The following is a 21910-nucleotide window of genomic DNA, read 5'->3' on the forward strand; positions in this document are numbered from 1 at the left end:
TCGTCCATAATATAGCAGAGATCTATACAGCGCTCACATCTCTGCACTATACTCCGGCCAGTGATGTGAATAGAACATCATTCATATTTTCCGCCCATAGTGGGGATTGGCAAGATGATTGCAGCCAATCACAGCTCTCAGAGGGAAATATGAATGATTGATGTTCTATTCACATCACTGGCCGGAGTATAGTGCAGAGATGCGAGCGCTGTATAGAGATGCTCCCCACCACTGCAATGGATAGGACGATCACAGCGGATGTCAGGAGTGATACCCGCTGTGATCTGTCCTTAACTGCAGGTACTACTACTCCCAACATGGAGCACACTCTGCTCCATGTTGGGAGCTGTAGTACCTGCATTAACCTCCTGAGCGGTAATCCCGAGCGTGACTCGGGGTTAATTTTCCCTGCCAGGATCGGTAACCCCGAGTCACGCTCGGGGTAGAATTGCAGAGTTCCCGGCCGGGCTGCACGATATATCGCAAAAGCAATGCGATATAGCGATGCGGCCCCCCGGGAAAACATGCGATTATCTGCTCTGGTCGGCTCCCGTTGCGGGGGCTGGCCAGAGCAGGTAAAGAAAAATACTAAAAGTCAGTGTTTCCCTACCAGGGGGCCTCCAGCTGTTGCAAAACTACAACTCTCAGCATGCCCGAACAGCCAAAGGCTGTCCGGGCATGCTGGGAGTAGTACTTTCACAACAGCTGGAGGCCCCCTGGTAGAAAAACACTGAGCTAAGTGTAAAAGGAAGAAGTAGTAAAATAAAAAAAAACTTTTGCTCACCTAGTCCCGGTCCCTGAAGATGCCGTTCCCCTCCGTGCGGTCCGGGGTGTCCTCTATTCACTATTCATCTTCTAGGACCTTTCACTTTTCAGCCAATCACAGGCCGCAGTGGTGTAAAGCCTGTGATTGGCTGAAGGGGAAAGGACTTGTTCTGCAGCAAATACACTAGGTTTGAAATCTGGGGGGGGGGGGGGAAGAATGTGACAAAGGGGGGAATGTGACAGGGGGGAATGTGACAGGGGGGGAATGTGACAGGGGGGGAATGTGACAGGGGGGGAATGTGACAGGGGGGGGATGTGACTGGGGGGGGAATGTGACAAGGGGGGGATGTGACTGGGGGGGGAATGTGACAAGGGGGGAATGTGACAAGGGGGGAATGTGACAAGGGGGGGAATGTGACAAGGGGGGGAATGTGACTGGGGGGGGGGAATGTGACAGGGGGGATGTGACAGGGGGGGAGGGGAATGTGACATGAAGGGGGGATGTGACAGGGGGGGAGGGGAATGTGGCATGAAGGGGGGATGTGACAAGGGGGGGGGATGTGACAGGGGGAGGGAAATGTAACATGAAGGGGGAGAATGTGACAAGGGGGGAGAATGTGACAAGGGGGGGAATGTGACAAGGGGGGAAGAATGTGACAAGGAGGGGGGAGAATGTGACAAGGAGGGGGAGAATGTGACGGGGGATGTGACAAGGGAGAGGGGAATGTGACGGGGGAGATGTGAAATGGGCGGAGGGAGATGTGAAATTCAGTTAAAAAAAATTGTACCGCTTTTGGTACACATTTCCAGACAGAATCATACCGCCAGGGAGGTTAATAGACAGATCGCAGCGAGTTTAACTTCTGACACCTGTTGCCATCTGTCTATTAATGCAGGTACTACAGCTCCCAGCATTGAGCAGAGTGTGCTCCATGTTGGGAGTAGTAGTACCTGCAGTTAAGGAAAGATCACAGCGGATGTCACTCCTGACACCCGCTGTGATCCTCCTGTATAATGTATAGATGCAGCCGGACGCTCTTCTATGGTCTTCTGCACTGACCTATATATACACCTATTCATATTTCCCACAGAGTTGTGATTGGCTGGAATCATCTGGCCAATCACAGCTCTGCGGGAAATATGAATAGATGTATATATATGGTAGTGCAGGGGACCATAGAAGAGGGGCCGCCGCATCTATACATTATACAAGAGGATCGCAAGGGACCCCGGCGATCTGTCAATTAGTACAGGTACTACTACTCCTATCATGGAACAGAATTGGCATTTTTCTTCAGAATTGGCATTTTTCTTAAAAAAAAAAAAAAAAAAAACAAGTGGAATTCCAGCCTTAGAGTTTTCAAAAATGTCTCCCAATGTGTGTGAAAATAGATGCAGATTTTGCATTTCTGCCCTCAATGCAAGCGAGTAGGGTATTTTTATTTACACACGGTAAAAATCATGAAGCATCACCTAATATAAAATCCAACAGCTTCCTTATAGGCCTGGATCAGCTCCACTCAATAAGGCTGTGTACACAAGTGTCAGAAACCTAATTGCAGGTTCCGTAAATAATCCCAGAAAATGGCGCTGCATTCAACACTCGGTGGACCCCATTAAAGTCACAGGGTACTAAGGGGATGTTGTAGGCGAATTCTTCACCACCTTCCTATGACTGAAGAATAGGTGAAATAATCCTGGTGTGAATACTGCCTTATAATGGGGTTTATCTGTTGGATTTATTTAGTGGCACGGATCCAAGTTTCGCCTTCAGATTTATGATGGGTGACTTTGGAGGAGATTTATCAAAACCTGCGTGCAGTAGTGCAGTTGCCCATAGCAACCAATCACATCACAGTTGGCAATAGCAACCAATCGCGTTTCTTCTTTCATTTTTAAGAAGGCAATAGATAAACCAATCTTGTTGCTAGATCCCGCCTTTTATTTTCTATTTTTAGTGCATTTTCGAGAATAAAATCGTGTCTTCATTATTGAATCTTTTCTGCTATTCATAAAGTGTAAATCGGTTGCTATGGTGATACAGGCAGTCCCTCTCCTCCAGCGCAAGTAGGCGACCGCCTGTAAGTCACGTGACGCACCGGACGCTCCGACCTATCGCCGCAGAATTACTACGTCATCAGGAGCGCGCATGCGTCTCTAAGTCGTTTCCAGGCTACGAGATGGCGGGGACCGGTTTTGTGGCTGGAGACGTGGTGGTGGATGCTTTACCGTATTTTGACCAGGGGTACGATGCACCGGGAGTGCGGGAGGCGGTGAGTGCGTGTTAGGGCTGAGGGGGGCGCTGTGTGAAGCGGTTCCTACATGTCCTCTGTCCAGTTACTACGCATGTTCCATTCAGTACTGCGCAGGTTGAGGCAGGAGGGTTGTGTGAACTGTGCTTCTATGAGGACAACATATTATTCTATAAGGACCTATATTATTAAAGACGTATTTAGTGAGGTGGCTGTGCTTTTCTTCACTACCAACCTGTGTTACCTCAAGGAAGGACAGATGTGTTCTCCAAACTGTGGACTTTCAACTGTTGCAAAACTACAACTCCCAGCATGCCTGGACAGCCGTTGGCTGTCCAGGCATGCTGGGTGTTGTAGTTTTGCAACAGTTGAAAGTTCACAGTTTGGCTTTATAACGTATAGATAGCACACTACATCCCTGGATAATGGCGGTGTGACCTTTCACCCCTACTTACTGTAAGTACCTTCTAGGTCATGGCGCTCAGCAGCTCTTAATAATAGGAAACCTACCCTATCCGGGCATGTTCACATCTTTGTATTGAGTTGAAAATACGCTGTATTGTTGTTCCTGAAAAAGTCAGACACTGATGATAACCAGGACACCGTGATGTCCTGTGTATTTTTATTTTTTGTCATTGTGGTCTAATGGGCGCCATGGTGACCCGGATGCTTACAATGACTAAACTTGCGAATGTCAGAAATGTTTCAAACTTAAAATCTGCGCCATTGGCCCTAGTAGGGATTGTTTCAGCATCAAGCACTGGAATTTCAGTTGCGGAAATATCTGCTACAAATTTGGTGTGTGTGTATGAATATGCCCTTGATAAACTCGGCACTAGCTCCCTACTACTATTGCATCCATGGGGTCCAGCTTAAAAACTGAGCCTTAGTGTGTTTCCTTAGATGATTAAATAAAAAAAAAATTATAGGGGTCAAAATATGGGAATGCCTAACGGTTATAGTGATCACAGGATGCCGAGCAGTCATCATGGAAGCCTCAGGTTCAGTAAACTCTTTCAGGCGTGCCATGTTCAATCTCCTGTGAAATCATAATATCCTGTAGTACAGAAGTAGAGATCTGTCAAGTCCCAATAACTTTTTTTTAATTTATTTATTTTTGTCATTTGACATCAGAGCTGGCTCTAGACTTTTTATAGCCGTAGGCGAGAGTTGAACAAGATAACCTTACTGACCCCTCTCTTTTTAGGCAGAAGCTTAAAGGGTACCTCTCTTCAAAAAAACTCTTGATATATTATAGATTAATGTATGCAGAATAACTTTACAATTGCATGTTATTAAAAAATATGCTTCTTTCTATTTAATTTTCCACTTTGAAGAAATGACCACTAGGGGTCTCCCTACCAGTCCTGGCAGCAAGCATTTCAGACTCATGCTGGAGTCCTAAACACTACGAGCTGCCAGTCTGCTTTGTTCACAAAGGAGAACACTCAGAGCTGCCAGCCTGCTTTGTCCACAGCCTGTTTGGCTGTGAACAAAGCAGGCTGGCAGCTCTGAGTGTTTAGGACTCCAGCATGAGTCAGAAATGCTTGCTGACAGGACTGATCGGGAAAAATACAATAGAAAGAAGCATATTTTTCATTAACATGCTATTGGAAAGTTATTCAACATTCATTAATCTAAAATATATCAAAAGTTTATTTGATGAGAGGTACCCTTTAAGTAGTTAGGTTGGTAGGAAACCTCCTATTCTGTAGAAGCCCCAATTTAGTAGTCTCTCCCTCCACCTCCCAATAAGTCCTCTTGAAGAGAGGAAAAAAAATCCCCACTTACCTTTCCTCTGCATTCTCCGCACTTTTAGGCTATGTTCACACTGCGGAATCTCCGGGCAGAAAATTCAGCAAAATCGGTCGGCTCTAGGACCGCACGGACACTGCAGTTTCCAATAAACTGCAATGTGTTCTGCGAGTGTTTCCACCTGAAAAAATGAGCAATGCCATTCTTCAGGCGGAAGTTTTCAAGCGGATTTTCCGTTCACAAATTCCGAAGTGTGAATTTGTGAACGGAAACCTATTCACTATACAATACATTTTTAGTAAGCAGAATTTCTGCCTGCAATTTCAAAGCGGAATTGCAGGCGGAAATTACGTAGTGTGAACCTAGCCTTAGTAGTGCAGGCCCTACTCCTGCAAGCTATGAATTGATATAATCTCATCCTGTGGCTGGTCCTGCACAACTACGAGTGAACAATATGTCCAGTACTGGCAGCGATTCTGATGCCAGTATTGATATCAGGATACCATTACAAGTTACCTACGGACTAAAAGAGAGCGTTGGATGAGCAGGCAATTGCTATACATTGAGATGAAAGCAGGCAGCACTGGTCGGGACTGGGTTCCATCAGCAGCAGCAGCAGCAGGAGACTGGTCATGTGGCTATCGCTTATTCAAATTATTATTTTTTTCATTTTTGTGATCCCTTAAAGGGGTATTCCAGGATTTTTTTATTTTCTTTATTTGACTATGCTACAGGGGCTACAGGGTGGCTGATGTGTGGGAGGGAGGAAAATGGAATTATGGGATTTGTAGTCAAAAAAAGAAAATTGAAACAGGAAAGATCAGTTCACAAAAAGCTAGCCACAGTATTATAGTAATCTCACAACATAGCCATTTAGCCCCAAGACAAGCGCAGATCCTTCCTAAGCATGTCCATTACTGTCTGCCAGGTACGTACTAAAATCACCTTATGCTGGATAACCCCTTTAATGGGAAATGGGACACATTTTGATTGGTTAGGGTCTAAGGCCGCTTTCACACTATAAAAATACTTCCGTTATGAACGCCCGTTATAAAAAGCCTGGAAATCGGCAGTTATGTGGCCGGTACAAAATCACTAATGGCCATTAGAAAATCCCATTATAGTCTATGGGATTTTTCTAATAGCAGTTTTAACCTGTAATCGCCCATTATTAACGGCCGTTATTTTGTGACGGGCGATAGTAACAGGAGAATTAGTGCATGCACTTTTTCTCCCGTTCATTCCCCTTCACAAAATAACGGCCATTATTAATAACAGATGATAACGGGTTAAAACGGCTATAATAGACTATAATGGGATTTTCTAACGGCTGTTAGTGATTTTGTACCGGCCGTATACCTGCCGATTTCCAGGCTTTTTATAACAGGCGTTCATAATGGAAGTATTTTATTGTGTGAAAGGGGCCTTAGTGTTCAGAAGATAAACAAGAAGATTTCTATTCACATCCATAAGACAGACCTTTAAAAAATGGGGAGAAATAAAAACAGAAGATTTTATTATACAGTGGTTATCACAGACCTGTTGCCTTGCCTTTACAATGCTGCCCCTTATATGCATGTGTATATAAGTCTGGTCTTAACTTTTTCTTTATTCTAGATAAAAAAAATTAATCTGAATTTTGCCATATTTAGGCAGCTGCACTGGTGGAAGAAGAAACCAGACGATATCGGCCAACGAAAAATTACCTGAGTTATTTACCTACTCCAGACTACAGTGCATTTGAGGTATGGCTCTAGATCATTGCCGATTCTGTATCGTTTCAGTCTATAAGGTCTTTCTAAGTGTTGAAACTGTATTTGGTGTAATCTGCTTTCCAGTGCCCTCTGAGGTTTATATGCAATAACATTAGTGTATAGACATTGGTTGTCCTCATGATTAAACCCCTTAAGGACTCAGCCCATTTTGGCCTTAAAATATATAAAATAAAGGGATTGGACATGAAATGGGGGAATTTCACAATTTGTTTATTATATCACAATCTCATAACGATATCGCAATATTTCCCTCCATAATCGCAATCTCTCTTTTTTCCCATATCGTGCAACCCTAGTTGGAAATACCCCTTTTAGGGTTTGTTTATACAGGACGAATAAGCTGGAAATAGGCTACACCTTTTTCATTGCAAATTTGCGTGCAGAAATTCAGCATCTCATCCATTGGATGACTGTTAAGAACGCTGCAGATTTTCCCCATTGACTTCCTTAAGGAAGTTAAAATCTGTAGAATATGCTACTTTTGTGTATTCTTATTGGTCAAACTGCTATATCTTGATATTGTTTGTAAAATCTGGATTATAATTTCTTTTGTCTTTCTAGACCGAAATAATGAGGAATGAGTTTGAACGATTAGCTGCTCGCCAGCCACTTGAGCTTCTCAGCATGAAGAGGTAAGTTGTATGTGTTTTCAATCAGGTTTAAAAAAAATTATTTTATTTTTTAAAAATATTTTAATAATTAAAGAGATTTATCAAGCTCCGTAGTAGATTTTTATTTTTTTGCGTAAAAAGACGCATGTGCGCAACTTTTCCCTATATGTTGCGACTAGAGATGAGCGAAGTTACAGTGATTCGATTTGTCATGACTTCTCGGCTCTGCGTTTGCTGACTTTAGCCTGCATAAATTAGTTCAGCTTTCAGGTGCTCCGGTGGGCTGGAGACTCTCTCCTAGGACTGTATCCACCTTTTTCAGCCCACCGGAGCACCGGAAAGCTGAACTAATTTATGCAGGAAAAGTCAGCAACTGCCGAACTGAGAAGTTCGTGATGAATCGAATCACTGTAACGTCTCTAGTGGCCAGCAATGAGTCCAGATCTAAATCCCATTGAACACCTGTGGTGAGATCTTAAAATTGCTGTTGGGAAAAGGTGCCCTTCCAATAAGAGAGACATGGAGCAGTTTGCAAAGGAAGAGTGGTCCAACATTACGGCTGAGAGGTGTAAGAAGCTTATTGATGGTTATAGGAAGCGACTGATTTCAGTTATTTTTTTCCAAAGGGTGTGTACCAAAATATTAAGTTAAGGGTGCCAATAATTTTGTCCAGCCCATTTCTGGAGTTTGGTGTGACATTATGTCCAATTAGCTTTTTTTCCTCCCTTTTTTGGTTTAGTTCCAATACACACAAAGGGAATAAACATGTGTATAGCAAAACAAGTGTTACTGCAATCCTTTTTCTGTGAGAAATTTCAGGGGTGCCAACATTCACAGCCATGACTGTATGTGGCACTACATTTTTTTTCGAAAAAAGAAACCTCCATAGTAATACAGCTTCATGCACATTTTTGGGGTGAATAACATACAGAGATTTATTCTTATTTTTTTGTGGCTTCACTATTGTTTGTGCCTGTTGGTGCTGCGCTGTCTTCCTTCCTGACGTAAACTCTGGCCTCAGCGCAGCGACGCTAGACTCTGCCCACCAATGTCGCAAAATGCAGGCTCAGAATTAAACAAAAAAGCTTCCAGATTACAGATATTCATGGTGCAGCATAGTATGTTTTTAATTTCTGAGGAGGAGGGATGGGTAGTTGCGGGATAGTTGGAGTGCAGCTATTTAGTGCCAGGCAGGCCAGTCATGGTGTCACCCGTCAGTCTAGCAACGCTACTGGTAATAAAGGGTAAAGAACTTCAGCTATTAACATAAGGGCAAACTTTTCTGCTTTAAAAAATGCTTTTGTAAGCAGGTTTCCCGGGTTTTGCTTACATGTAATTTATCAAGGTCGCGTGACTATTTCATAACTAGGTCGCGTGTAAGCAAAACTAAGTTAAAAAGAATTGTCATATAAAAGCCATATGTTCGAAAAGAATAAAAAATCTCCTTCTAAATGAGTTAGCCTACATATGCTGTTTAACCCCTTAATGACTCAGGGCCTTTCCGTTTATGCACTTTTGTTTTTTCCTCCTCCCCTTTTAAAAATCATAACCATTTCAATTTTGCACCTACTGACTCATATGATGGCTTGTTTTTTTTGTTCTTGTTTTATTGTTTTTTTGCACCACCAATTCTACTTTGTAATGGCATCCATCATTTTACCCAAGAATCTACGGCAAAACAAAAATAAATCATTGTGCGTCAAAATTGAAAAGGAAAAAAAAAAAAAACGCCATTTTGTAACTTTTGGGGTCTTCCGTTTCTATGCAGTGCACTTTTCGGTAAAAATTGCACCTCTTCTGTAGGTCCATACGATTAAACTTATATGGTTTGATTTTGTCTTCTAGAAAAAAATCATAACTACATGCATAAAAATGAATACGCTTAAAGGGGTACTCCGCCCCTAGACATCTTATCCCCTATCCAAAGGATAGGGGATAAGATGTTAGATCGCCGTGGTGCTGCTGCTGGGGACCCCTGGGATCCCCGCTGCTGCACTGCGCTATCATTACAGCACAGAGCGAGTTCGCTCTGTGCGTAATGACGGGCGATACAGGGAACTGAGGCGAGTGACGTCATGGCTCCGCCCCTCTTGACATCACAGCCCGTCCCCTTAATGCAAGTCTATAGCAGGGGGCGTGACAACCGCCACGCCCCCTCCCATAGACTTGTATTGAAAGGGGCGGGCAGTGACATCACGAGGGGCGGAGCCGTTACATAATGATGCTCTGGCCCCTGTATTGTGCGTCATTATGTGCAGAGCGAACTCGCTCTGTGCTGTAATGATAGCGGGGGGTGCCGCAGCGGGGATCTGACATCTTATCCCCTATCCTTTGGATAGGGGATAAGATGTCTAGGGGCGGAGTACCCCTTTAATGGTCCCCCCCCCCCCCCCCCCCTATAAAAAAAAAATTCTGCATATTGTTTTGATTGCTTTTTTTTTTTTTTTTTTTTAACCCCTTAACGACGCAGGACGTATATTTACGTCCTGCGCCGGCTCCCGCGATATGAAGCGGGATCGTGCCGCGATCCCGCATCATATCGCGTCTGTCCCAACGCTAATCAACGGCCGGGACCCGCGGCTAATACCACACATCGCCGATCACGGCGATGTGCGGTATTAACCCTTTAGAAGCGGCGGTCAAAGCTGACCGCCGCTTCTAAAGTGAAACTGAAAGTGACCCGGCTGCTCAGTCGGGCTGTTCGGGACCGCCGCGGTGAAATCGCGGCGTCCCGAACAGCTGACCGGACACCGGGAGGGCCCTTACCTGCCTCCTCGGTGTCCGATTGGCGAATGACTGCTCCGTGCCTGAGATCCAGGCAGGAGCAGTCAAGCGCCGATAACACTGATCACAGGCGTGTTAATACACGCCTGTGATCAGGATGAGAGATCAGTGTGTGCAGTGTTATAGGTCCCTATGGGACCTATAACACTGCAAAAAAAATGTAAAAAAAAGTGTTAATAAAGGTCATTTAACCCCTTCCCTAATAAAAGTTTGAATCACCCCCCTTTTCCCATAAAAAAATAAAACCGTGTAAAAAAAATAAACATGTGGTATCGCCGCGTGCATAAATGTCCGAACTATAAAAATATATAATTAATTAAGCCGTACGGTCAATGGCGTACGCGCAAAAAATTCCAAAGTCCAAAAAAAGCGTATTTTGGTCACTTTTTATACCATTAAAAAATGAATAAAAAGTGATCAAAAAGTCCGATCAAAACAAAAATCATACCGATAAAAACTTCAGATCACGGCGCAAAAAATGAGTCCTCATACCGCCCCGTACGTGGAAAAATAAAAAAGTTATAGGGGTCAGAATATGACATTTTTAAACGTATACATTTTCCTGCATGTAGTTATGATTTTTTCCAGAAGTGCGACAAAATCAAACCTATATAAGTAGGGTATCATTTTAACCGTATGGACCTACAGAATAATGATAAGGTGTAATTTTTACCGAAATATGCACTGCGTAGAAACGGAAGCCCCCAAAAGTTACAAAATGGCGTTTTTTTTCAATTTTGTCGCACAATGATTTTTTTTTCCGTTTCGCCGTGCATGTTTGGGTAAAATGACTAATGTCACTGCAAAGTAGAATTGGTGACGCAAAAAATAAGCCATAATATGGATTTTTACGTGGAAAATTGAAAGGGTTATGAATTTTAAAAGGTAAGGAGGAAAAAACGAAAGTGCAAAAATGGAAAAACCCTGAGTCCTTAACGGGTTAAAAAGTGACCCAAAATACATTATTTTGGACTTGGAATTTTTTCATGTGTGCACCATTGAACTAAGATTACACATCCTAGATCTGAATGAATGAACTAATCGTATGAAATACTTTCATCCTTACATAGTTGAATGTGCTAACAAAATCACACAAATTTATCAATGGAAATCAAATTTATCAACCCATGGAGGTCTGGATGTGGAGTCGCACTCAAAATCAAAGTGGAAAACCACATTACAGGCTGATCCAACTTTAATGTAATGTCCTTAAAACAAGTCAAAAGAGGCTCAGTAGTGTGTGTGGCCTCCACGTGCCCGTAAGACCTCCCTACAACACCTGGGCATGCTCCTGATGAAATGGCAGATGGTCTCTTGAGGGATGTCCTCCCAGACCTGGACTAAAGCATCTGCCAACTCCTGGACAGTCTGTTGGTGGATGGAGCGAGACATGATGTCCCAGATGTGCTCAATCGGATTCAGGTCTGGGGAACGGGCGGGCCAGTCCATAGCATCAATGCCTTCCTCTTGCAGGAACTGCTGACACACTCCAGCCACATGAGGTCAAGCATTGTCTTGCATTAGGAGGAACCCAGGGCCAACCGCACCAGTATATGGTCTCACAAGGGGTCTGAGGATCTCATCTCGGTACCCAATGGCAGTCAGGCTACCTCTGACAAGCACATGGAGGGCTGTGTGATATCTTTCACATGGGCTCATTGTGAACCTGCTTTTATCTGTAAAGAGCACAGGTCACCAGTGGCGAATTTGCCAAACTTTCTGCACGGTGTTGGGCTGTAAACACAACCCCCACCTGTGGATGTCGGGCCCTCATGGAGTTTGTTTCTGACTGTTTGAGTGAACATATGCACATTTGTGGCCTGTTGAAGGTCATTTTGCAGGGCTCTGGCAGTGCTCTTCCTGCTCCTCCTTGCACAAAGGCATAGGTAGCGGTCCTGCTGCTGGGTTGTTGCCCTCCTTCGCCCTCCTCCACATCTCCTGATGTACTGGCCTGTCTCTTGGTAGTGCCTCCCTGCTCTGGACACTACGCTGACAGACACAGCAAACCTTCTTGTCACAGCTCTCATTGATGAGCCATCCCGGATGAGTCACTTGTGTGGGTTGTAGAATCCGTCTCATGCTATCACTAGAGTGAAAGCACTGCCAGCATTCCAGGAAGCATAGGAACTGAGAAGAGGTCACCACCTGCAGAACCACTCCTTTATTGGTTTGTCTTGCTAATTGCCTGTAATTTCCACCTGTTGTTCCATTTGCACAACAGCATGTGAAATTGATTGTTAATCAGTGTTGCTTCCTGAGTGGACAGTGTGATTTCACAGAAGTGTGATTGACTTGGAGTTACATTGTGTTGTTTCAGTGTTCTCTTTATTTATTTTTGAGCAGTGTATTGAGGACATTTACGCATGCAGCAATGCTACATATGTTTTTATATTTTATTTTATTTATGGGAAAAGGGGGGTGATCCAATCTTTTATTAGGGAAGGGGTTAAATCATCTTTAACTTTTTTTTTTTTTTTTTTTTTTTTTTTTTTTTTATGTTAGCCTCCATAGGGGAATATAACATGCATTACACTGATTGCCCACATTGATCGATGCTATGCCATAGCATTGATCAGTGTTTTTTGGCGCTCGACTGCTCCTGCCTGGATCTTGGGCACGGAGCAGTCATTCAGTGATCGGACATCGAGGAGGCAGCTAGGGACCTTCCTTGTGTCTGTACAGCTGATCGGGACACCGCGTTTTCAGCCCGGCTGAACTGCCGGGAACACTTTTACTTTCACTTTAGACGTGGCTATCAAAGTTGATTGATGCGTCTAAAGGGTTAATACCGGACACCACTGCGATTGATGTCGAGTATTAGCCACGGGCCCTGGCTACTGTTAAATGCCAGGACCAACTCGATATATCACGGGAGGCGGCAAGAGACATAAATATACGTCCAGCGTCGTTAAGGGGTTAAAGAGTACCTGTCATAAAACCATATTTTCCAAACTCAGATTATATTCACTAACTATTTCTAACACCCCTCCTGACCTTTAAAAATCTTTCCAAGCTTTAAAAAGCTCTCTATCATACCTTTCTTCTTGCTTTCATTGTGTGAGCTCCCGGGAGGAGATAGTTGCCATTCCCCAGCAGGCGTGACATCACTGAAGCCTGTGAGAGCTGTGCCTCGCCATTCCCCGCACGCACTTCCTGAGTTTTGTCTCCTGCCGGGCCGGGAGGAGAACAAAATGTTTGACTTGTGCAGGGAACAGAACAGAGCCACATAGTGGCCATTTTTTATCAATCACATTAAAAACCTGTAAAAGTTGAGAATTTTAACAGCAAGTAAATAGCAAAGTGTCTTATAATTATGTAAGGAAAAATATATTAAAAGTTTTAGTTTGGTGACAGGTACTCTTTAAGTGCATTTGGGCACTGGTGCTGTGGTCAGTTCTACTGAGTGAATACATTAAGATGGATTCACAACAGAGGCTTAGGAACCCTCAAATATGGTGTAGGGGGGGGGTAGCATTCTAACTGGGTGTGGCTTTGCACAAAGGGGGTGGATCCACAAAAGGGGAGGAACCATTCAATGTTGCATGATGCTACAAAATTGGAGATTTCCCTAGTAATTATGACGGAAAGTATGGATTTTATTAAAGACAGGAGGCGAGTAATATATGGAACTCTTTCTCATTTATTTGCTCCAGCAGTGAGACAGTTAAATGAATTGAAAGAGAAAAAACTTAGGAACAACCAAACATGAATGAACACTAGCCAATCATAATAGGACCTAGTCCATATAATGTGTGCCCAGTCAGTAATCTTCCTTCTTTCTCGGAATATGAAGTATAACAGAGTAAATCCTGAAGAATAAAGGGCATGAACTATGAACTGAAGAACAATGAAGAGCTTGAATATCTTCAGATGAATCTTTGTAAGGGATGAAGATGAAGTCATGGAATTCAGTCGATGAGCTGTGTCTTGTTGTCTGCATCAGTGTGTCAATACGCTGTAAGAGAAGAGATAAGTGATAATAAGGGTATGGTAAGAGGTGGGATATTACTCGCCTCCTGTCTTTAATAAAATCCATACTTTCCGTCATAATTACTTGGAAAATCTCCAATTTTATTAAGACAGGAGGCTCCTAATATATGCAAGTTTAAAGCTATACAATTATACAGATAACTTAAAGAACCGACATAGAAACATGGGATTCAGGTCTAAAATAGAAGGATCTAAATGTGGACTCTGACCAGTCAACTGCTTTAAGGACATCAGAGAGAGAGCCTCCTGACTGAACAGTTTTGGTGGCTATTGCACTTCTTAAAGAATGTGCACCAAAAAAGGGCAACATCTATACCAGCTAAAGACATAGTATTCTTAACCCATCTAGCTAGGGTAGAAGAAGATACAGGGAGATGGGGTTTAAAGAAGGAGATAAGAAGCTGAGAAGCATGTGGGGATCTGAGAGAAGAGGTTCTAGCTTCATAGGCTTTGAGGCATCTAACTACACACAACTTAGGGTGTTGCAGAAAAGCTGGGTAGAAGACCGATTGGATATTAGTTTTTGTTCTACGAAAGATAGAAAAAACAACTCCTTGAGGAGTAAACGATCTATGAGATGTCTAGAGCTCTAACATCAGAAACACGTTTAATAGAGATTAAACATAAGAGGACCGTGAGTTTGTAGGATAATAATTTTAAAGGAAGACTATAATTATCTTCCCAAGTAGAAAAAAGATTAAGGATAATAGGAAATATAATATCCCAAGTGGATCTATATTTGGGATATGGAGGTCTTTTGAATTGAATACCTCTTAAAAGCCTACAAATCAAAGGATGTCTTCCCACGGGAATAGAATCTATGACTTTGTGTACGGAGGATATGGCAGATCTATAGAGATTAATGGTTCTGTAGGCCTTCCCTGCTTCAAATGCTTCAGATAAATAATTAACTGTGGGGGATAGGTGCTTGAATGGGATGCAGGTGTCTCTGAGAGCACCACTGAACCCATAATCGCCAGGCCGATCTGTAAGCTTGCCTGGTACCTGGAGCCCAGGCTTCTGCCAAGATATCTCTAGCAGATTGTGAAATCTCGATATCAGAGGGAGATGGCCTGAAATGAGACATGCTATCAGTTGTAGGCCTCCCGATAGGATGAGAGGGTGAGGATTCCCTAAAGGGTCTTGAAGGGTTAGATTGGAAACCGGAAGGAGTAGAGGAAAATCTATTAGTAGGGATGGCAAATGAGGGAACCAAACTTGAGCAGGCCACCAAGGAACGATGAGAATCAGTGTTGCTTGTTGGCTGATGGTTTGTGAAAGAACTCTTGGGATCATTGCAAAGGGAGGAAAAGCATAGAGAGTCTTTTGTGGCCAGATTGGAGGAAAGCATCCACTCATAGGGCTTCTGGATCTGGTTGCCAGCTGAAAAAGAGGGGTAATTGTTTGTTCAGGCGTGAAGTAAAAAAGATCCATGTAAATTGGACCCCAAAGAGAGAGGTAAGAGAAGAAAATATTCATGGATCTAACATCCAGTCGCTGTGGTCTGCTAGGAAACGGGAGTTCCAGTCCGCCACATCGTTGGATAGGCCAGGTAAGTATTCTGCTTTCGCGACTGTTTTTGAATAAACAGAAATTCTAAATCTCTGAAGTGATGTCTGCTAAAATTTTTGAGGTAGTGCCACCAAATTTGTTTATATACTGGACAGCTGATATATTGTCCATGCGAAGTAAGATACAACAATGCGATCTGAACTTTGCAAAGCTCCTGATGGCGAAGAATCCTGCTAATAGTTCCAGAGCATTGATGTGAAAGGATATTTCCTTCTCTGACCATTTGCCTCCAGTGGAGAGATGGCCTCATCTGGCACCCCAGCCTATCAGACTGGCATCGGATTCTATAATGATATCCGGGTTGCAATTGAAAATTGTCTTGCCATTCCAGAGCTGTATCTGGTGAAGCCACCATAACAGTTCTTCCTTGGCGTCTGTGGAAAGGGGAACTTTGTCTGAATATGATAGACCTTCTCTGAGGTGTTGTATTTTCAGACGTTGTAAGGCCCTGTAATTTAATGGGGCTGGAAATATGGCCTGAATTGAGGCCGATAATAGTCCCACAATGCGGGCGATAGATTTTAGAGAGAGAGTCTGTTTGTTCAGAGTTGAACGTATTTCCTTCTGAATAAGTTGTATCTTTTTTAAAGGTAGACTTAGAGTAGTAGTTTGAGTATTTATTGTGAAGCCTAAGAATTCTACTTGACTCGAGGGGGTCAGTATTGACTTTTTCATGTTTATTGTAAAACCCAGATTGGTTAAAAGGGATAATGTCCATTGAAGATGGCGTCGGATCAGAATTAATGACTGAGCCATGATGAGGATGGTTCTCAGAAGGGCAACAACGGGTTTCAGGATCTTGGTTAAACACCAAGGGGCTGAAGATAGTCCAAAGGGAAGGCAAGTGAATTGCCATTTCTGATTTTTCCAGATAAATTGTAGGAATGGTTGATGCAAAGGGTGAATGGGGATCATAAGATATGCATCTTTTAAATCCACCTTCACTAACCAATCGTTTTGGACTAACAGATCTCTTAGGAGGTGAATGCCCTCCATTTTGAAGTGATGGTAAACAATAAAGTTGTTGAGATCGCGGAGATTGATCACAGGTCTGTGACCTCTGACTTTTTTTTCTTCACCAAGAAGATGTTGCTGATGAAACCTGGGTTTTGAATAGGGACTGGAATAATAGCCTTTTTGGAGTAGAGATCTTTTATTTCCTGATTTATTAAGTTCTCGTCTTGGTGAGAGAAGAGAATTGGCCGAGGGTGGGAGGTTTGAATAGGAGGGGACATGAATTCTATCATGTAACCTGAAATTGTATTCAGTATCCATGAGTCTGAGGTTATTGATTCCCATGCTAGAGAAAAATGTCGGAGTTTTCCGCCTAGAGGAAGGAGGGATGGGACTTACCTGAAGATGGTCTGGATCTCCATGGTCGAGCTCTTGATGGGAAGAATGGTGTGGTGTGATAAGAGTCGGTATTATATTGGGATCTATCTTGGTTAAATGAGCCTCTAGAAATTCCTCTTGAGGAGGATGCACGGCTGGAAAATCGGCTCCGTCCTTTTCCGGCCCTGCCAAAGACCCTACCGGGGAAGACTTTGCGCAGATTAGTCTGAGCCTTGTCTAGGGAAGTAAATATTCCCACAAATTTTCCTATCTCTTTTAGGAAGTTTTCACCAAAGAGTAGACCTTCAGTAGCAGAACCAAATTCTGAAGTGGCGAGATTAGCCAGTTGGGGGTCAAGATTAATCAGAATGGTTCTTCGCCTTTCGGCGGTCAAAGCTGCGTTGGCGTTGCCTAACATACAAACAGTTCTTTGTAACCATCCTCTCATAACTTCAGTATTTAAGGGCTGATTTGTTGAAATAGCCTCTTCATTGATGTCCAGCATCTTAGTGAGTGGACCTAAAGTATCCAATAGTTTTATCTTGGACACTTTTGAGAGATCTGTCTAAACCTATTTTTAGGATTTTTTTTCCTGTTTTAAGTATATATTTTACCAGGACAGGGTCCAATTCAGGAGTGACTGCTGCTTTGTCAGGAAGACTAGGTCGAGGGCATTCTGCCCGCAATTTACTACAGGAGGTATTGTCCATGGATTTTTCGGCTTTGGCTGAAATATATTTACAGACTTGAGGATGGGGAGTCCACTCTGAAGATCTGGGTGGGAAATAGAATCTGGCTCAAAATAGGGATTACCTAGGCTATCTAGTATAGCCGGAGTGGTAACTAGGTCAGAAGACTGATCCATAGGTACATCAAGTAACTCTCCTTCCTCAAACTCATTATCATTATCAATAGAAATATAATCGCCAGAATTATTGGAATCTGACTCTGATACATTATATGAATCTTTTTTTTGCCCTTTTAAGGGTATGTCTAGTCCGACTGCTATTTTGCTCCTCTCGGACAGAGGGTCTGGGCTGCATGGATAATGCAGGTATCTCTGAACCACTGGGTTTAAGTGGTAATTCAGAAATGTCTTGACCAACCCTGACTTTTGATGACTTATATTTTTGGGCTTTACGGTCGTCTACGCGAAAGCGTTGCTTTTTTGTCCTTTTACCAGAAATGTTGTGCCCTTTGGCAAGTTGAACGGAAGACTCTTCTGCTGACCAAAAATGGTCAGAGGGAGTAGAAAAACCTGGGAGTTTATTTTGGGCCATGGCTATGGTATTAGAAATAGTCATTAAGATTAAGAATGGCTTTGTTAACAGAAATGTCTATCATGGCTTGTAAATGCTCATTTTGACTAGAGGTATCTTTGGAGGTGGAAGGGTTAATATCCTGAGAGGAATTTTTATTCTCCATTTTATGGCTGAAGAAAAGAATAATAATTCTCCTGAAGGAACACTAAATGAAAGTAACTATACCTTATTTAATGAAAAGATATTCTAATAGGTGGTGGTACAAGTGGTAAGCACAGGTTAATGAAAACTAATAGTATAGCTCTAATTAGGTGGTGGTACAAGCGGTGAACAAGCTCAGGTAAGGAATCAATGAGAAGAGACGCGTCTGACAGGAGTCTCCTGACGAACGCTGTGAGGAGAATCGCTAGAGCGCGAAACCTAAGATAAGCCGAAGTCTCGCGAGACCCGAGATTACAGGCTTATGGAGTATAAGGAAGTGCGGGCGGCCGAATAACGCCGCTGAGAGCAGAAGAAAGGTAGTGGTACCGATAATATATGAACGGAGGGAAGGGGGGGGGGGGAAGGGATAAGGAAGGAAAGAAGGGACTGAGAAGGGATTATAAGCACGAAATGTGTAGTACAAAGCCCGGTTGAAATAGAGGGGAGCTATAACCGGGAGAATTATAGAATGCAGAAGCAATGGAATAAAATAAATTTGTAATCAATTTAATTAACAGAGCAAAATAATAAACATATACAAGTAATTGGCACGGTAATAATGAATATACGTATCTTGTCCTGCAGAGAGAAAGAAGGAAGATTACTGACTGGGCACACATTATATGGACTAGGTCCTTTTATGATTGGCTAGTGTTCATTCATGTTTGGTTGTTCCTAAGTGTTTTTTTTTTTTCTCTTTCAATTCATTTAACTGTCTCGCTGCTGGAGCAAATAAACGAGAAAGTTGCATATATTAGGAGCCTCCTGTCTTAATAAAATCAAACTTCAGGCTCATCAGCACAGGTACCTTCAGAGAGCAGTGAATTCAGGAGACGGGTATCTATCAGGATTGTGTAAGGCAGGCTGTGTGTGAGGTCAGGGTGGGGGGGGGGGATGTTCCTCTACAGCCTGTGTAGGCACCTTAACCCCTTAAGGACTCGGGTTTTCCGTTTTTGTACTTTCGTTTTTTCCTCCTTACCTTTTAAAAATCATAACCCTTTCAATTTTCCACCTAAAAATCCATATTATGGCTTATTTTTTGCGTCGCCAATTCTACTTTGCAGTGACATTAGTCATTTTAACCAAAAATGCACGGCGAAACGGGGAAAAAAATCATTGTGCGACAAAATCGAAACCCCCCAACCCCCCCCCCCCCCCCCCGCCATTTTGTAACTTTTGGGGGCTTCCGTTTCTACGCAGTGCATATTTCGGTAAAAATTACACCTTATCATTATTCTGTAGGTCCATACGGTTAAAATGATACCCTACTTATATAGGTTTGATTTTGTCGCACTTCTGGAAAAAATCATAACTACATGCAGGAAAATTTATACGTTTAAAAATGTCATCTTCTGACCCCTATAACTTTTTTATTTTTCCACATACAGGGCGGTATGAGGACTCATTTTTTTGCGCCATGATTTTTGTTTTGATCTGACTTTTTGATCACTTTTTATTCATTTTTTTATGGTATAAAAAGTGACCAAAATACGCTTTTTTGGACTTTGGAATTTTTTTGCGCGTACGCCATTGACCGTGCGGTTTAATCAATGATATATTTTTATAGTTCGAACATTTACGCACACGGCGATACCACACATGTTTATTTTTTTTTATTTTTTTTTACACTGTTTTATTTTTTTTATGGGAAAAGGGGGGTGATTCAAACTTTTATTAGGGAAGGGGTTAAATGACCTTTATTAACACTTTTTTTTAACTTTTTTTTTGCAGTGTTATAGGTCCCATAGGGACCTATAACACTGCACACACTGATCTCCTATGCTGATCACTGGCGTGTATTAACACGCCTGTGATCAGCATTATCGGCGCTTGACTGCTCCTGCCTGGATCTCAGGCACGGAGCAGTCATTCGTCGATCGGACACCGAAGAGGCAGGTATGGACCCTCCCGGTGTCCGGTCAGCTGTTCGGGACGCCGCGATTTCACCGCGGCGGTCCCGAACAGCCCGACTGAGCAGCCGGGTCACTTTCAGGTTCACTTTAGAAGCGGCGGTCAGCTTTGACCGCCGCTTCTAAAGGGTTAATACCGCACATCGCCGCGATCGGTGATGTGTGGTATTAGACGCGGGTCCCGGCCGTTGATGAGCGCCAGGACCGGCACAATATGATGCAGGATCGCGGCGCGATCCCGCTTCATATCGTGGGAGCCGGCGCAGGACGTAAATATATGTCCTGCGTCGTTAAGGGGTTAAAGGGGTACGCCGGTGGAAAACGTTTTTTCTTTTAAATCTACTGGTTCCAGAAAGTAAAACAGATTTGTAAATGAGTTCTAATTAAAAATCTTAATCCTTCCAGAACTCATCAGCTGCTGTATACTCCAGAGGAAGCTGTGTAGTTCTTTCCAGTCTGACCCCAGTGCTCTCTGCTGCCATCTCTGTCCATGTTAGGAACTGTCCAGAGTAGGAGAAAATCCCCATAACAAATCTCTCCTGCTTTGGACAGACATGGAAAGAGGTGTTTCACTTTCTGGAGCCATTTGATATGAAAAAAATCATCTTCCTCCAGAGTACCCCTTTAAGGCAGTGTGTCTTTTAGGCGTCTGGGGTCTATGTTCATTTTTACTGGTATGAAAATTTTAGGGGCTTATGTTTCTACCCAGTGTACTTTTCAGAAAAAATGACAAAGTGGCAGATTCTATTTTATTTACCGTATTTATCGGCATATAACACGCACTTTTTAGGCTAAAATTTTTAGCCTAAAGTCTGTGTGCATGTTATACGCCGATACACCCCCAGGAAAGGCAGGGGGAGAGAGGCCGTCGCTGCCCGCTTCTCTCCCCCTGCCTTTCCTGGGGTCCAGAGCGCTGATGTCGGCCCTTTTCACCCCCTGGTCGTGCGTCCCCGGCGTCATTGCTATGCGTTGAACGGCTCGGCGCATGACGTCAGAGCGCCGCGCCGTGCATAGCAACGACACTGGGGACGCACGACGGAGGCCTGGAGCAGCGCGGACCCGACTCAGGTAATTATGCCACCGGGGATGGGGGAGGCAACGGGGCAGCGGCGCCGGCAATGGGTGCCGCTGCCCCTTCTCTCCCCCCTGGCTGTCGGCGCCGCTTCTCTCCCCCTGGCTATCGGCGCCGGCACCGATAGTCAGGGGGCAGAACGGCCAGCGGCGCCGATAACCAGGGGGTGAAAAGGGCCGACAGCAGCGCTCTAGACCCCAGGAAAGGCAGGGGGAGAGAAGCGGGCAGCGACGGCCTCTCTCCCCCTGCCTTTCCTGGGGGTGTATCGGGGTATACACGCGCACACACGCACCCTCATTTTATCATGGATATTTGGGTAAAAAACTTTTTTTACCCAAATATCCTTGGTAAAATGAGGGTGCGTGTTATAGGCCGGTGCGTGGTATACCCCGATAAATACGGTATTTATTTATTTTTTGGTTCCATAAAATTTTTTTTTTAACTAAAAATTTGTGCTAAAACGAGTGACGTCATTACAAAGTACAATTGGCGGTGGGAAAAACAAGCCCCGTATGGGTAGGTGGGAAATTCAAAACATTAGAAGGCTAGGAGGAAAAAACTGAAAAAAAGTGCAAAAATGAAAAATCCCTGCCTCTTTAAAGGGGTACTCCTGCACACATCTTATCCCC

The 21910-nt window shown here is 43.5% G+C and overlaps 1 protein-coding gene and 1 long non-coding RNA gene across 3 annotated transcripts in view; one reads left to right on the forward strand and one right to left on the reverse strand.

Annotated features, from left to right (window-relative positions):
* LOC130356613 (uncharacterized) overlaps nucleotides 1–3325 on the reverse strand; it is a 29046-nt gene extending 25721 nt beyond the window's left edge. The window contains exon 1 of one of the 2 annotated variants that reach the window (XR_008888938.1): nucleotides 3262–3325. This is a non-coding gene — a long non-coding RNA (uncharacterized LOC130356613). Of the gene's footprint in view, nucleotides 1–2238; nucleotides 2735–3261 lie in introns of those variants that run through there. The other variant, XR_008888937.1, reaches the window with a different exon arrangement.
* Nucleotides 2882–21910, forward strand: part of BCAS2 (BCAS2 pre-mRNA processing factor) — a 52365-nt gene continuing 33336 nt past the window's right edge. Inside the window, exons 1-3 of the mRNA XM_056558378.1 lie at nucleotides 2882–3038; nucleotides 6425–6517; nucleotides 7109–7179. Coding sequence (XP_056414353.1) covers nucleotides 2946–3038; nucleotides 6425–6517; nucleotides 7109–7179 — 257 coding nt within the window. The 5' untranslated portion in view covers nucleotides 2882–2945. The remainder of the gene's footprint in view (nucleotides 3039–6424; nucleotides 6518–7108; nucleotides 7180–21910) is intronic.

This window comes from Hyla sarda, chromosome 2, assembly GCF_029499605.1.
Source record: "Hyla sarda isolate aHylSar1 chromosome 2, aHylSar1.hap1, whole genome shotgun sequence".
In the NCBI taxonomy this organism is placed as follows: domain Eukaryota; kingdom Metazoa; phylum Chordata; class Amphibia; order Anura; family Hylidae; genus Hyla; species Hyla sarda.